Source organism: Carlito syrichta, unplaced genomic scaffold (assembly GCF_000164805.1).
Source record: "Carlito syrichta isolate Samal-C Ts95f unplaced genomic scaffold, Tarsius_syrichta-2.0.1 Scaffold313881, whole genome shotgun sequence".
NCBI classification, from domain to species: domain Eukaryota; kingdom Metazoa; phylum Chordata; class Mammalia; order Primates; family Tarsiidae; genus Carlito; species Carlito syrichta.
Window position 1 is genome coordinate 8,429 of NW_007257977.1, and position 14,653 is coordinate 23,081.

Genomic DNA, 14,653 nt, shown 5'->3' on the forward strand with positions numbered 1-14,653 from the left:
CAGCAAATAGAAATTTTACTGCATATTGTTTGATAACAGTAACCACACATTTTCAACAAAAATCTTAAATCTCCCTTTGAAAGATATCATCTTTAAAGAAAATATATATTAAAATAAAACTCATTAATAATTCATTTATCTGAGGAAACTTCTATTAGAAGAAAATGGTATTATATTGCCTGATTGAGCCAAAGCTGCTTGAAATTCTAGCTGTCTACCATTAATTATTGATTGTATTTCAACACAAAGAGCAGAAAAGACCTGGTAGTTAAGTCACAAGAATTTTGTTTATTGTAGCAAATACTTTCACGGCATTTCACAAAACTCAGAACTATTTCTTTGAATTGAGTTCAAATCTATAAAACCAAGTCACCCAGGATAAGTTCTTTGGGGAAAAAGAAAAAGGAAATCAAACAACTAAAAGATACATTTCATATAATAGCAAAATATAAAAATAGAAGCCAAGTGACAGAATGGAAAAATTAGCCAAGCAATAAACTTCGGAAATTTTGATTCTACCCATCTGAATTGTTGCTAATCTTTGTCTTTCCAATGTTATATATGTAAAGCAGGTATAATAATAATTTAAGATGGTCTTGACTTATTAAAAGATAAAAAGGAATGACTGAAAAATGTTCAAATATTTTATAAATACTATTAACAAAAATATGTATTTTCATGATACTTTTTGTCTTGCTTCAGTGAAGGTGTCCTTTTAAATAAGACTCTGTCTCTTAATTTGTTTCAAATTCTCATCTAGAAATGTTAGCTTTCTTCCAAAGTGATACTCCCAATAAGTGTCACAATATTTCTGATTAAGAAAGACAATATTAGAACTGTCCCACCTGAGGAAAAACGAGAGGACTGCAGCACAATTGGTAAAGCTCCTAGACTTAGTTCAACCGAGTTAAGGATCATCCAACTGACGCTCTGTTATTTCAACATTTTTCAAGTATGATTTTGAAATCATATTCTAACTCAGTGAGATTTCTTATATAAGCAGCAAGAATTTCATTTCTGTAAACATTTGCAGTGCCAGCTGTTTCTTTGAGTAGATTTGTTTCCCCTTAAGAACCGCTCCAGTGAAGAATCATTTATTACATGTCACGTCCAAACCCGAAACTCAATGTTTTTCTGTGAAAAGACAGAAATAAAGTCATATAAAAGCTTTCTGTAGTCAAGCAGTTGCCTACCTATTATAAGCATGTAGTCAGTCACGCCTTACAGATTCCTGATGAATTAAAAATGTTTTCCAGTTACTTAAAGCTCATCGGACGTGCTGTTAACCTTTGCTAATTCACATTCTTCACTGGTTTGACAACTCTGAAGGATGTCCTTGTAGTGGTTCTTCAGATCCTCATAAAATGAAACGGTTTCTTGTGAATGAGCCAAAGGCAACACCTTTTCATTTAATAACATCTGCACTCGGAATTCTTCTTTAGGAGTCTTAGCATCTTCACAATGGTAAAGCACAAATATGAGATTTGAGGCATAAGGTACAATGTGACCACTTCGGAACTTCCGATGCATTTGTTCCTTATAGTTGTAAGCTGTTAGGGGTTCCTTGTCTTTGAAGTAGCCCATGAGAGAAAGCAGTGGAAGAAGGGTCTCTGCATGACCAAACTGTAGGATGACTGGAGAAGAAACTGGCTGAGACCTTAGAAAAGAAATTAAGAAAAAAAAGTATATATATTTATGTCAAAGGCATTAATAACTACATTTAGAAGTACAGAAGTATTAGATATTAAGTAGTATCCATCTTCCTCCCATACTTTGTTTTAATTTAAACAATCCCAATTTCAATATACAAACTCAAGCACATGGCTGAAATTCTGTGCAGCAGCAAACTAAACTTTTTATACTGAAAGTGAAGTACCAAAATTCAGAATCACTATAGTGTTGCAAATCCATATAAAACAGTGTGCATACACATTATTCTGTAAGTTTAAAGAGAGAATAGAGTCTTGTAGATTAAGGAACTTGAAACAGATGTGTACTTCAACACTGTATTGCCTTTCTGTGAATGAACTGAGCAAACTGGCCTTCAGTAAACAGATTTCTCCATGGAGCTCTTCTGAATAAAGTGTTATAGAATGTCTAGGGAATAAGAACATCCAATATTCTTAAGTGTCTGAACAGTAAGTGGTAATCCTTCAATAGTTTTCAAAACCTAATTTGGGCACGGAATTTAGAATAAACCCACAAAAGGGCAGTGATGTAACCTATTCTAGTTGATACAATGTGTCTCTGGTTGGGAGTGGGAGTTTATAAAGTACCAGAAATACAAACCTCTTCAAAATTATAAGATAGGTCATTTTTTTCTTTCAAGTTTTCTTTTTATTTTGGCAAAAGTTTTTTTTAAAGAAGCAGTTGAATGCATGCTTACTTAGCCTTTCCCCAACTTTTACAGAAAATATATGACTAATTTTTAAAAAATATAATTTGTAAAACTACTCAAACACGACTGACTTGACCTCTTGTTCCCAACCATTAGCTTATACATTTAGTGCATGTAGATTTTCTGGGAGGACAAAAGCAGCAGTTTGGACCTTCCTGAGTCCCCACATAAAAAGAGGTGGTGCAACTGGACAGCAAATCCAAAAGCCCATGGCAAACATTGTAACACAGTTACGTAGGAAAGATTTCTCTATGAACCACCTCAGGTAGTATCCAACCTCAAGAACTGCAGTATCTGCTGAAGAAAGCAGAGAGAAGCCACAGAGCATCTGAGATCAGGAGAACCCCTAACAGCCACTGAGTATTCACTGAAAACGTTGTGGGCTGGGGGAGACAGCAGCAGAAACTGAAGAGGGTTTAGCCCACTACAGCACTTGTAAGCGCAAGGCAGGCCTGCTGTGAGTCCTGCGTTGTGAACTCTCCAAACACAGTACCCACAGTAGAGAAATGAGTGGACTCAAGACCAAGCAGGAGAGGGACAGCAGAGACAAAGGAAAGAGTAAGTCCAGATGAAAGTGGGAGAGCCAAGAAATCTCAGAAAATGACCTACCACATTCCTCAGCAGTACACACACCAGAAAGGGGGGCTCTGTGAGATTAGAAAAGCAATCTGACACAAGACTTTTTTCTGAATGTTCAGGAAAATGCAATTCACATTAAAATAAGCTACAGAAACGTAAATAAGAGTATAAGGAGCAAAATAACATCCATACAGAAAATAAAAATATGCTAGAAATAATCAGAAAATACATTAAAACTGTAACCTAGCATTTTAAAACAAACTAAAAGATAATTATTCACTACTTTGAGATTAATAGTCTCTGAAAGGTGTAAAAGCTATTAATCTACAGGAAATTTCAAGCCTCTCATCATATCTGGTATATTTTAATTAGGTCTTCTAACTTACCTAAAACCCGCATTCATTTCCAAGAAGCATTCTCTTAGGTCGGAAGGTACAAAGCAGTAGCATTCAGAACACAACTATGTATATTTAGTTTTACCTATATAAGTATTTTAAAATTTTGCATTATTTTTCAGTAATTAAGAATTAGGAGATTTAATATTCTTAAAAATCCAGATTCTGGGCTCTTCTTGGAAACCTGAAAGATGTGGCAACACATGTCTATATGTTCCCATAAGGCAATGATCAGCTAAATGAGAACAAGGTTACCTGCCCTCTAGAGAGGGCACATATCTGTTGCACAGTAGATTTATCATGGTCTATCATAGGATGAATTCATTCCCTTGTTACTTGCCTGTCCACTTAGTACATCTGAGTATATACAAGTCTAAGCAAATGCCACTGTCATCATTAAGATATGATGGAATTCAATAAGGATACCAGTTAAAGAAAAAATAAGTAATGTAAATACACTGGTTTACATTTTAAATCCTTTAAGCATTAAGCAGAAACTTCAATGCCAGGTACAATCCTAAGTAAGTTAAATGCTCAGCTACTGCTCTCCTTGGATCTATTAGGACACAAGAGAGGTTGAGGTTCTCTCTCAAAGAATTTACTGTCAGTAACTCCTCTTTCCCCCACTGAAGAATTCTAATAAACTGAGGACATGGTATAAAACAATATAGCCAAATATTGGTGATTTCAACATGTGATTTGTATGCAAATTATTAGTGAACTTTACATTCTTTTTTCTACCAAGTGCTCAAGATCCAGGGTGTAACTTACACTTATAGACACCTTAATTCAGACCAGCCCCTTTTCAAATGCTGAATAACCAATGTGACTGGTAGCTACTATACTGGACAACATAGGATAGACAGTAGTATGAACAGTCTAACACAACTTATAAAGAGCAAAAAGGAAAAAAAAATACAAGACAAATAACAAACACACATATGAAAAATGTGTGTTAGGGGAAGGAAGGAGACCAAAAGGCGGTTTCTCTTGCCCTTGTCAGCTCTGGTATGTCTCTCTTTCTTTCTTCTTTCTCTAATAAACTAAGTTTTAAAACTAAAACAAACAAACAAACAAAGACCAAAAGAGCAATGTACAAATTGTTACAGCTCATAGTCACATCTGAGCTATAGAAAAAATTAATTCTAGGATAAAGTTTAAATGTTAAAATACACCATTTGGGGGAAGAAATTTAAGAAAAAATGTGCTTTAAAATGCTTATTGGGAATCTTACAGGAAATCAAATAAGTTCATATATTAAAGTCACACAGGAAACCATGTTTCTTTTGCAAATCATGACACAACCTTCTCAAAATTTTCAGGTGAAAACTTTGGTTGATGATTTGATCCGGAGGAACAAATTCTGAGTGTACTAAAGGAGTCTGACCTCCAAATGGTAATTCTAGTTTTTCGGGGTCCCACTTCGTACAACAGTTGGCTTATCTATGATGTAGGTATTATCATACCCTTTTTAAAGTTGAAAAAATTGAAGTTAACTTACTTGTCTAAGTTACTTCTGAACTACCAAATAAACTCACTAAAAAGATGCCATCCATTAAATTCATGGAAGTAGATTAATGCGAAACAGCCTAGACTCTTTCAAAAAACATGTATTGCCTCAGTCTGATTTGTAAATTCAAATGTTCAAAAGAATAGTTCTCTTCAAGCAGGACAAACCTGAAATTATTCATAATAAATTTTTAGCTTGAACTTTTGGCCCTGGGTGCAACCTTTGGAAGTCAAGCTTTCAAAAAACTGAGCATCTGATAGAATAGTGAGCATAGTGGAAGGGAGGGCACAACTCTAAAGCTTGAAAGCCAATGGGCATAACCTAGTAATAGGCAAATTCTAGGGCAAATTACAGAATCTCTCCCAGTCTTTGTTCCTGCAAAATGAATAGAAGTCATTTCCCTTGCTGTCAGATCTGAGCTACAGCAATAAATCAGTGCTCGGCATAGAGCAGTCGCTCAACGTGTGACAGCAAATAGCCACAGTGGCAGCAAGAACCAGAGCAGCTGCAACAGCAAAGTACCCTCAGTCACACAGACTGGTAATGTGCTGAGTTTAGAGCCCAGGAGTCGAATTCAAGTCAGTTCTCTTTCTAAAATATCAGTACACAATACTTTAATGGTAAACGTGGTATCAAGCAACAAATTCATTTCATTAAATAGCATATTTTAAAACTCATCCGATATCCTAAAGTACCAAAGATCTAATGCAAATGCAAAATACAGGCATACAATAAATCAAATTTCATGGATACAATTTATACTAAAAACATTTACTTGGAAAAATCTTAACACCCTGTTTTATAAGAAAATAAGCATATATCTGGAGTCGAACAAGTAATTTAGGAATTCTGTCACTAAAGTTTATTTTCAAGCCATTGCTGATTTAAAATGATTTAAAATTAAATCAGCTTTTATTTGAGGTAAGAAACACAGTATTTCAGCACACTGGCTGAAGAAGATTGCATTATTAGTGCTTGATAACATTCTCACAATATGCAATTTAGTAAAAAGCACTGTAGGATAAGAAAATGGATTATTTATTAAATAATGCATCAACTCTTCTCCAAGAACATGTAAAAGGCAAAAATTACATTTCTCAGGCTTTTAATCTGAAATGAATATGCAACAAAAAAAGTTCAATAAAATGGAGTTCTACAAAAGCTGATCACCAATGACAGAAGTCCCTAAGGTGATGAACAAAAACAGACAAGAAAGAAACTGTGCTTCAGGAACACACTACATGACTAAGTGCTTTCTAAATCAGACACCATGCTTTTATGAGGTTATCCAAACCAGATTCAATCAATAACGTAGGCCTCAGTTGCATTACACTCTACATCTTGAATTTAGTTTGGCTAGTAATAAAGGGTGTGTCTGCACCTAAATTTTTATTCTGGTATGTCAATAAATGGCAACGTTTAGTTTCACAGAACCAATATCTAGGCCAAATCTCTAATCAGTAAGCGATAGCTGTCTGGACACTGCACTGAGAAGGATCCTGAGGTTGTATCCAGACTAAACGTGATCTACGTCATGTTTCCCACACACTTCCCTCTCCATTTGCCTCCTCTCCTTGCCAGTTAATCTCTCCATTTTTATCTTTCACTTCCCAGATATAACTAAAATCAGTTTGGCCATTTATAAGACATTAACAAGATGCAACAGAAGATGCTTCAAGTTAGTATCATGATGCTGCATGTTTGCTTTTTGACAATGATAGCACTACTAATGAAATGTGTAAGACAATACAAATATATACATAACATAATCACTCAAAACAAATGATCACTTGACGAACTATGTTTAAATCATTCCTAAATGACGTACACAAATCTTTACTGGATATAGAATAAGAATGCTTGGTTTGGTTTGTGTCTTTAAAAAAAAAAAAGGCAAGAAATCAGGCTATAACAAATCCAGCTTAGAGAGATTTTATCTCAGAGGGAAATAGATTTTAAAACAATAAAAAGTCATGATATTTTATAAAAAATGCTGAGACCCTAAAGAGAACTAAGAGCTTTTTTTTTTTTTTGGTTGAGAAAACAGGATTTATTGAAAAGACAGAAAAGCTCCAACAGTAGCAGGGGACCCAAGGGAGTTGCCCTAAAAACTAGTTGTAAGTACCCACATGTTTTATATAAATTTAAAACATTGTTTTGTACAGACAAGATCTCACTATGTTGTCCAGGCTGGTCTCAAACTCCTGGGCTCCCAAAGTGCTGAGATTAATGGCATGAGCCACTGCACCTAGTCTATTAAATTTTAAAAAAATCTAACTTTATTCTTGATTTTCCCATTAAACAGCAACAACAACAACAGCATTCACTAAATGTCTAGGTTGAAGTGGGGACCAAAGGGATGCCCAAACTTTACCTGTACAATGACCACTTATATACCTAATGCTGAACTGTACCCCATATCTTTTTTAAAAAAAGAAAAGCAGAATACAGCACACTCAAATAAAGTTACAACAACTAAAAGAACGTTAAGTATTTTTTGCTTTATCTCAAAAGTATTTCCATTGATATAAATAACAGAAGACTCAAACATAAATGTTTTTCTTCACTATTTTGCTTTTCCTAACCTGAATTCAATTTAGTAATCTTTAACGGCTAACATGAAAACTAGAATAAAGGTAATAAAGATTAATTTACAAAATGTTAACAAATAATCTGTATTATCTTTATTCCTCAAGGCTTTCTAAGAAAGGATCCTCTTTCTCAAGACTCCTGTGATATTGTGAAATATATTTTTGGTCAGCCCCCATTTCCTGGTAACTCCTAAAATCCTTGGCATCTCCACAATGTCTTTTTGTATGTGAATGCTGACAGCTTCAGGATGGGGCTGGTCCATCACTAGAAAGACACAGGCAGAATCACTTAGTTGGTTGGGACTTTCAGCCCCATCCCCAAAACGACTGAGGAGGGGGAGATGGGCTGAAGGTCAAGTTGACCACCAGTGGCCAATGGTCTAATTAATCATGGTTACAGAATGAAGTTTCCATTAAACCCCAGAAGAGAGGATTTGGAGAGGTTCAAGGTAGCTGAACACAGGGAAGACATGGAACGTCTTCCCCCATACCTTGCCCAAAGCATCTTTGCATCTGTATCCTTTGTAATTCCCCTTATACTAAACTGGAAAACCTAAATAAGTGTTTCCCTGAGTTCTCTGAGTTGTTCCAGCAAATTAATTGAACTCAAAGAGAGGAATGTGGGATCCCAACTTGAAGACAGTTGGTCAGGAGTTCTGGAAGCTGGGATTTGCCACTGATGTCTGAAGGGTGGGGGCAGTCTTGGGGACTGAGCCTTCAGCCTGTGGGATCTGATGCAACCGGCAGGTAAACAGTGGTACAATTAAGTAGAGGATACCCAGCTGATGTTCACTGCTTGTTGCTGGGGGAAAATACAAACACTTGGTCACAGAAGTCTTCTGTGTTGACTGTTATTGCACTGATGTGAGAGCAGAGGAAACACATGGTTTGAGTTTTTTTCCAAATAACTCATAATTCATGATTATGAGGTATAAAATTCAAGAAAATTTAGCCAATGATTTTTCAGTCATTTAAAACTATCTAGTTTCAAATTAGGGGTCCAATTCACACCTAAGAATGTCAGAATGCTCTTCTTATAAACAAGAATGACTAAGCAATATAGACACTGATTTCTACTTTATTGTTTGAAACTCAACTGGAAAAATATCAAACTCTAGTATACAAAAAACCCCCAGCTGTTTCTATGGAAATATCTATGACCAAAAAGGGCGTATTTTTCTTCCAAAGCACTAATATAACCCTTCTTAAACAGCTGCTCATGCTTTTATACCTGTGTTTGTCCTTTTATAAGACTCACATTTCTATTTTCTTTGACAAAGTTAAGTAGTCTAAGTGTCAAATGGAAAAACATATCATGTTTCTATTTCAAATTATATCTGAACACCAAAAATAGGGATCCAAATACCTTCAACTAGCACAGGCTGAAAGAGCTGTGGAGTCTGTGTGTGCACACATACAGTAGGGTTTGTTTATTTTTGCAACTCTAAACACCTCAAAATAAATACACAAGAGTATTTGTTTACGGTTCTGTTTTCATCAGAAGCTATTAAGTGGATATGCCAGGATTTTATAAAGAAAATGTTATTTCTGTGAACAAGTTGGTTCCGAGTCTAGGAACATGCTGCTCTTCGCTTTTTGCATTATTTAAAGTTAATCTTAAGAGAGTCCGATCCAGTCCTTAAGATACCTCCTAGAAGCTGATTTGTATAGGCCCAAATTACTATTGGAAATCCCGTTTCTTCTTGAATACACCAAAATCCCAAGGCTGGCATAAGAACTTTTCTGGGTCTCATTCCCAACCTTCTCCAACAAACTAAAGCTGGTCTATGACCAAACCCAAAATACTGCCAACAGTACATGGGTATGAGTGTGTAAATATGTCTGACTGAGGAAGTTAGAGAGTGTGTGTGTGCATGAGCATGTGAGAAAGAGAGCACGTAGGTAGGTAGGTATGGGAGGTCAAAAAAGGAACTACTGTGAAAGGAATGACTTCTCAGTATACACTCATAATCATGCTCTTCTTATTTGATTTTTGAGTCGATGTCTCACTCTCACCCAGGCTAGAGTACAGTGGCATGATCACAGCTCACCACAACCTTGAACTCCTGGGCTCAGGCAATATTTTCACCTCAGTCTTCCAAGTAACTAGGACTAGAGGCATAGGCCTTCGCGCCCAGCTGATTTTTTTTTTATTTTTTTGTAGAGATGAGGGCTCACTGCTACATTGCCCAGGCTAGCCTTGAAGTCCTGCGTTCAAGCAATCCTCCCGCCTTGGCCTCCCAAAGTGCTGGGATTACAGGCGTAAGCCACTGAGCCCGGGCTATGCTCTTCTTATGTAAGACCTCTGCATACAGTTTTGTCATAGGATCACTGAGAACACAGAGATCGCTATTTTCTTCTCTATCTATAATCACAGCTCTCTTTGTTTCCACCATTCAATAAACAGAGTTGTGAGGTTCAGGATACCATGACAGAAAGGACAACTTTTTTTTTCTATTAACAAAAGAATGCAGGAAGATGTGAATGTTTTTAAGGGAAGACTGCCAAGGCAATCATTCATGAGACATATTCAATACTCACTGCATCTGTGGTTCTTAACTTTCATGGGGGACATGAAGTCATTTGAGAATCTGACTAAGAAATGGAACTTCATACCAGAGAAATACACATACTCTTAAAAATTTGAATATAGTTTTGGGATTTCAGACTCTATATCCCAAGAATCCCTGGGCCATATTATAGTATATGATGTTCTGCATCCTGATCCATCAATAGACATTAGTCATATTTCTCAAATTAACTTACACTTCTCATCTATAATAACTATTCTTCCTTTGAGACTCTTAGCAGAAGTATTTCAAAAAAGAAGGATTACAAAGGAATAAAATGGAACACCTCTTTCCCTCTGATAAAAATGCATTAAACTTGGGATGTTATATGTTCCAAGAAGTGACAAAACCACTAAAAAGATATACTTCTTAATTTTTTTAAAAAACCTTGAAAATGTAAACTATTAATACAAATAAAAAAGCAATGAATAATCTATCTAAATGTCTGTATAGAAATACAAAGTCAGAATCACAATGTTTTAGGGTTCAGTAACGGGTGACTCCTCTTATTTTAGAAATAACAGGGCCAACATGGTTAAGTGAATTATTATAGTTCTCCAAACTACACCCTTCTTTAACTTATAAAAATTGGCAAGGAGATTTTATTAAGTCTTCAACCAAAAATAAAATTTAATTGAAAGTCTAAAAATCTGTCTTTAAATGAGGGTTGTTAACTATGTGTGTGTTCAAAATAGGTAAAAGGCCCAGAGCAAGTACTTGAAGTCATTCAAAAAGCTCAACTGGAAAAACAACTAAAAATTACATGTTTCCCCCCCAAATGTATTCAACTGGATCTTTCTAAGCTCTTAATTCACGTTTCACACTCAACTGATGTTATATAAAGCATGTTTTTAAAAATGGCCCAGGCCTATCAAATAGAGCTTTAGACAACTCACATAATTCCCATACTTACGTAAGTATACAAACAGGCAACATGAACTGCCAGATGCTTTGGGAAGAAAATTACAGGAAAAAATTTTGCTTAAGTCTTCTTATACATCTTATTGAAACATGAGCTCCAATGAGTATTTGGAGAAGCATCAACTCAACAGCATAACACAAATCTAGACTAAAATGACTCATGTATAAGGTTTTTTTCCTCAAGCAAAAATACACTGAAGCAGCTTCCACTTCCAGCCGAGAGAGTAACATGGACCATATTTACTGTCCTACTTCAAACTACTACAAAGCTGGACAAAATATATAACGCTTTCAGACACTCAAGCATAGTCAGTAACAAGAGAAAAGAAGGCAAATGAGATGAACCCAACCAGTGTCCCAGCTTACTGCCGAGAGTTTCAAGGCTGTGGCACATGGAGGGGGGGCCCAAACAGCATGGAAATCGCCCTGATCAGAGGAGATAGGAGTGAGGACATGCTGGTTGGAATTCACAGGACAGAGCACCTGAGAAGAGGGCACTGCAGACCAGAAGGGGCTTCCCTCAAGTTTTCAGCTCACAGAAAATCATGTGAGAAAATCATGCTCACAGAAAATCAAATTCGGGGGAAAAACACAGAAAAGGAACAGGTAGAAAAAATTAGCCAGATGCTGTGGCTCATGCCTGTAATCCCAGTGACTGGAAGAACCTCTTGAACCTAGGAGTTCAAGATCAGCCTGGGCAAAATAATGAAACCCCGTTTTTAAAAAGACATTTTAAAAATTAGCCAGGGGTAGTGGAAGCCCTAGCTACTTCAGAGGGTGATGCAAGCACATCACTTGAGCCCAGAAGTTTGAAGGCACAGTGACTAAGATTGTGCCACTGCACTCCAGCCTGGGCAACAGAGTGAGATCCTGTCTCAAAAAAACAAAAATTCCCTAAGCTAACACAAAAAGAAGAATATAGTTGTTTTGATCAAAGACGGACTGGCAAAACTTCAAAATACATAGGATATGACATACTTGGGGGAAGCACCTCAATAATGGGGCAGAACCGGCCTATCAACAGACAGTATTAAAAAAACAAATAGATAAGCCTCAGACTAGGAGAATGTACTTGCAAAGCATAAAACTGAAAAAGGACTTGTACCTGGAATACATATATAAACTTTAGAACACAAATAATAAAAGAAGACACACAGCCCAATTTAAAAATAGAAAAAATATTTAAAGACTTCACCAAAGTAGATATATAAATGATAAATAAGCACATGAAAAGACACTCAATGTCACTAGTCATTCGGGAAATAAAAACTAAAACCGCAAAGAGATGCCACTACACATCCATTAGAATGGCTAAAATAAAAAGACCTACCAGATTAAGTGCTGGCCAGGATGTAGAACAACTGAAACTCTATTCATTATTGGAGGGAAAAGTTTGACAGTTTCTTAAAAAGTTAAAAATTCAGGCTGGGCACAGTGGCTCACACCTGTAATCCCAGCACTCCGGGAGGCCAAGGCAAGATAATTACCTGAGCCCAGGAGTTCAAGGTCAGCCTGGGCAACATGGCAAGACCTCATCTCTTGAATAAATCAAAAAATTAGCCAGGCGTAGTGGCACGTGTCTGTAGTCCCAGCTACTTGGAAAGTCAAGGCGGAAGGATTCCAGCAGGCCGAGGCTGCAGTACCCATGATTGTGCCACTGCACTCCAGGCACCGCGACAGAGTGAGACTCCGACTCCAAAAAAAAAAAAACAGTTAAAAATACACCTAAAAGCCGGGTTCGGTGGCTCAGCCTGTAATCCCGCGCTTTCGGAGGCTGAGGTGAGTGGATTGCCTGAGCCCGCAGGTTCAAGACTGGCTGGACAACATGGCAAGACTTCATCTCTACAATAAATCAAAAATTTAGCTGGGCATGGTAGTGTGTGCCTGTAGTTCCAGCTACTTGGAAGGCTGAGGCGGAACGATCGCTGGAGCTCAGCAGGTCGAGGCTGCAGTGGCCGGGAATGGCCACTGCACTCCATTCTGGGCTACAGAGTGAGACTGCAACTCAAAAAAAAAATACACCTAAATATGACTCTGCCATTCCATCTCTGGGTAATGAATATGGAAGCACATCCAAAGATCACAAATGTTAAGAAGCTTTAAAAGGTATAAACTACTGGTATTCGCAACAGATATGAATTTTGTAATCATTAAGCTCAGTGAAAGAAGCCAATAAAAAAATATATACAATTCTATTACATGCAATTCTATAAAATACAAACTATAATAACAGAAAGTAGATTAGTGGTTACCTGGAAATAGAGGTGGAAAGTGACTTAGAAAGGGTCACAAAAAAACTTCTCAATGTAATAGCTACTTTATCTTGATTATGATGATGGTTTCATGGATGTACACATACGTAAAAACTCACCAAATTGTGCACTTTAAATATGTACCATTTACAGCAATTATAACTCAATAAGGCTGTAAAAATATATATCAAAACAAGTACTATGGGCTAATTTTCTAACGTTAGTGAAAAAAAGTCTTTAGTAGCCTACTTCAAAGACAGTTCTCCCATAAAGCCTTTACCAAATCCCAAAGAGTTCAAACTAATCCTTGGTCAGCACTTTTTAAAAACCTCTTGTAATCCTATTACACAAATATTCTCCAAACTAAGACATGAGTTCCTTGAGACAATTTAAATGTGTCATTCACCTTTGTATACACTGTACTGCCTGCGCAATAACCTAAACATAGCATCTATTTAAAAAATAATACTCTGCGTTTATTTCAATAGTTTTGTCCAAATTTTTTTAAAATAACAATATATTTTATTTCTATCTTCTAATCAAGGAGAAAGATATCTAACTATTACCTTCAGAATACAAGGAACTTATTTACAATCCACACAAATAATTAAAGCAGAAATAGGAAAAATTTTAAATCAGCATCCAGTAGACAGGTCAATTACACTGGGTTTTTTTGTTTGTTTTTTTTTTTTTTTTGAGTTGGAGTCTCACTCTGTTGCCCAGACTGGAGTGCAGTGGCCGCTCCCAGCCACCGCAGCCTCGCCTGCTGGGCTCTGGTGATCCTTCCGCCTCAGACTTCCGAGTAGCCGGAATTACAGGCATGGTAGCACATGCCTGGCTGATTTTTTGATTTATTGTAGAGATGAGGTCTCACTGTCCAGGAGGGTCTCGAACCCACGGGCTCAGGCAATCCACTCACCTCAGCCTCCCAAAGGCGCGGGATTACAGGCTGAGCCAGTGAACCTGGCTGGGTTTTTTTTTTTTTTGGCATAGGTAATACCCTGCCTAGCATGGCTTATTTCACATTTTCCAACCCAGACCATCAAATTAACTTAGTCATTTTACATTTTCATTCCCACAGAGGCCTTTGCTGAATTCTTTTCTTCCTTGTTAGAATGTCTTCCTTATTCCTCCCTAGCCAAATTCTGCCTGAGATGATCATCATGATGGTGCTAAAAATTAAATAAAAAGTGACTATTGGCCGGGCTTGGTGGTTCAGCCTGTAATCCCAGCACTTTGGGAGGCCGAAGCGAGTGGATTGCCTGAGTACACTGGTTTGAGATCAGCCTGCGCAACTTGGCGAGACCTTGTCTCTACAATAAATAAAAAATTAGCCCATCTAAAGAGGACTGGATTAAAAAAATGTGGTACATATATACGATGGAATACTACGCAGCCATAAAAAAGAACAAAATCATGAACTTCGCAGCAACCTGG

At 36.9% G+C, this 14,653-nt stretch overlaps 1 protein-coding gene across 3 annotated transcripts in view; it reads right to left on the reverse strand.

Annotated features, from left to right (window-relative positions):
- Window positions 1-268: 268 nt before the first annotated feature.
- The window catches only part of MINPP1 (multiple inositol-polyphosphate phosphatase 1), a 44,537-nt gene continuing 30,152 nt past the window's right edge, over window positions 269-14,653 (reverse strand). For all 3 annotated transcript variants that reach the window (XM_008070648.2, XM_008070646.2, XM_008070647.2), the window contains one exon: window positions 269-1,657. In XM_008070648.2, the coding sequence (XP_008068839.1) occupies window positions 1,554-1,657 (104 nt within the window). In that variant the 3' untranslated portion in view covers window positions 269-1,553. The remainder of the gene's footprint in view (window positions 1,658-14,653) is intronic.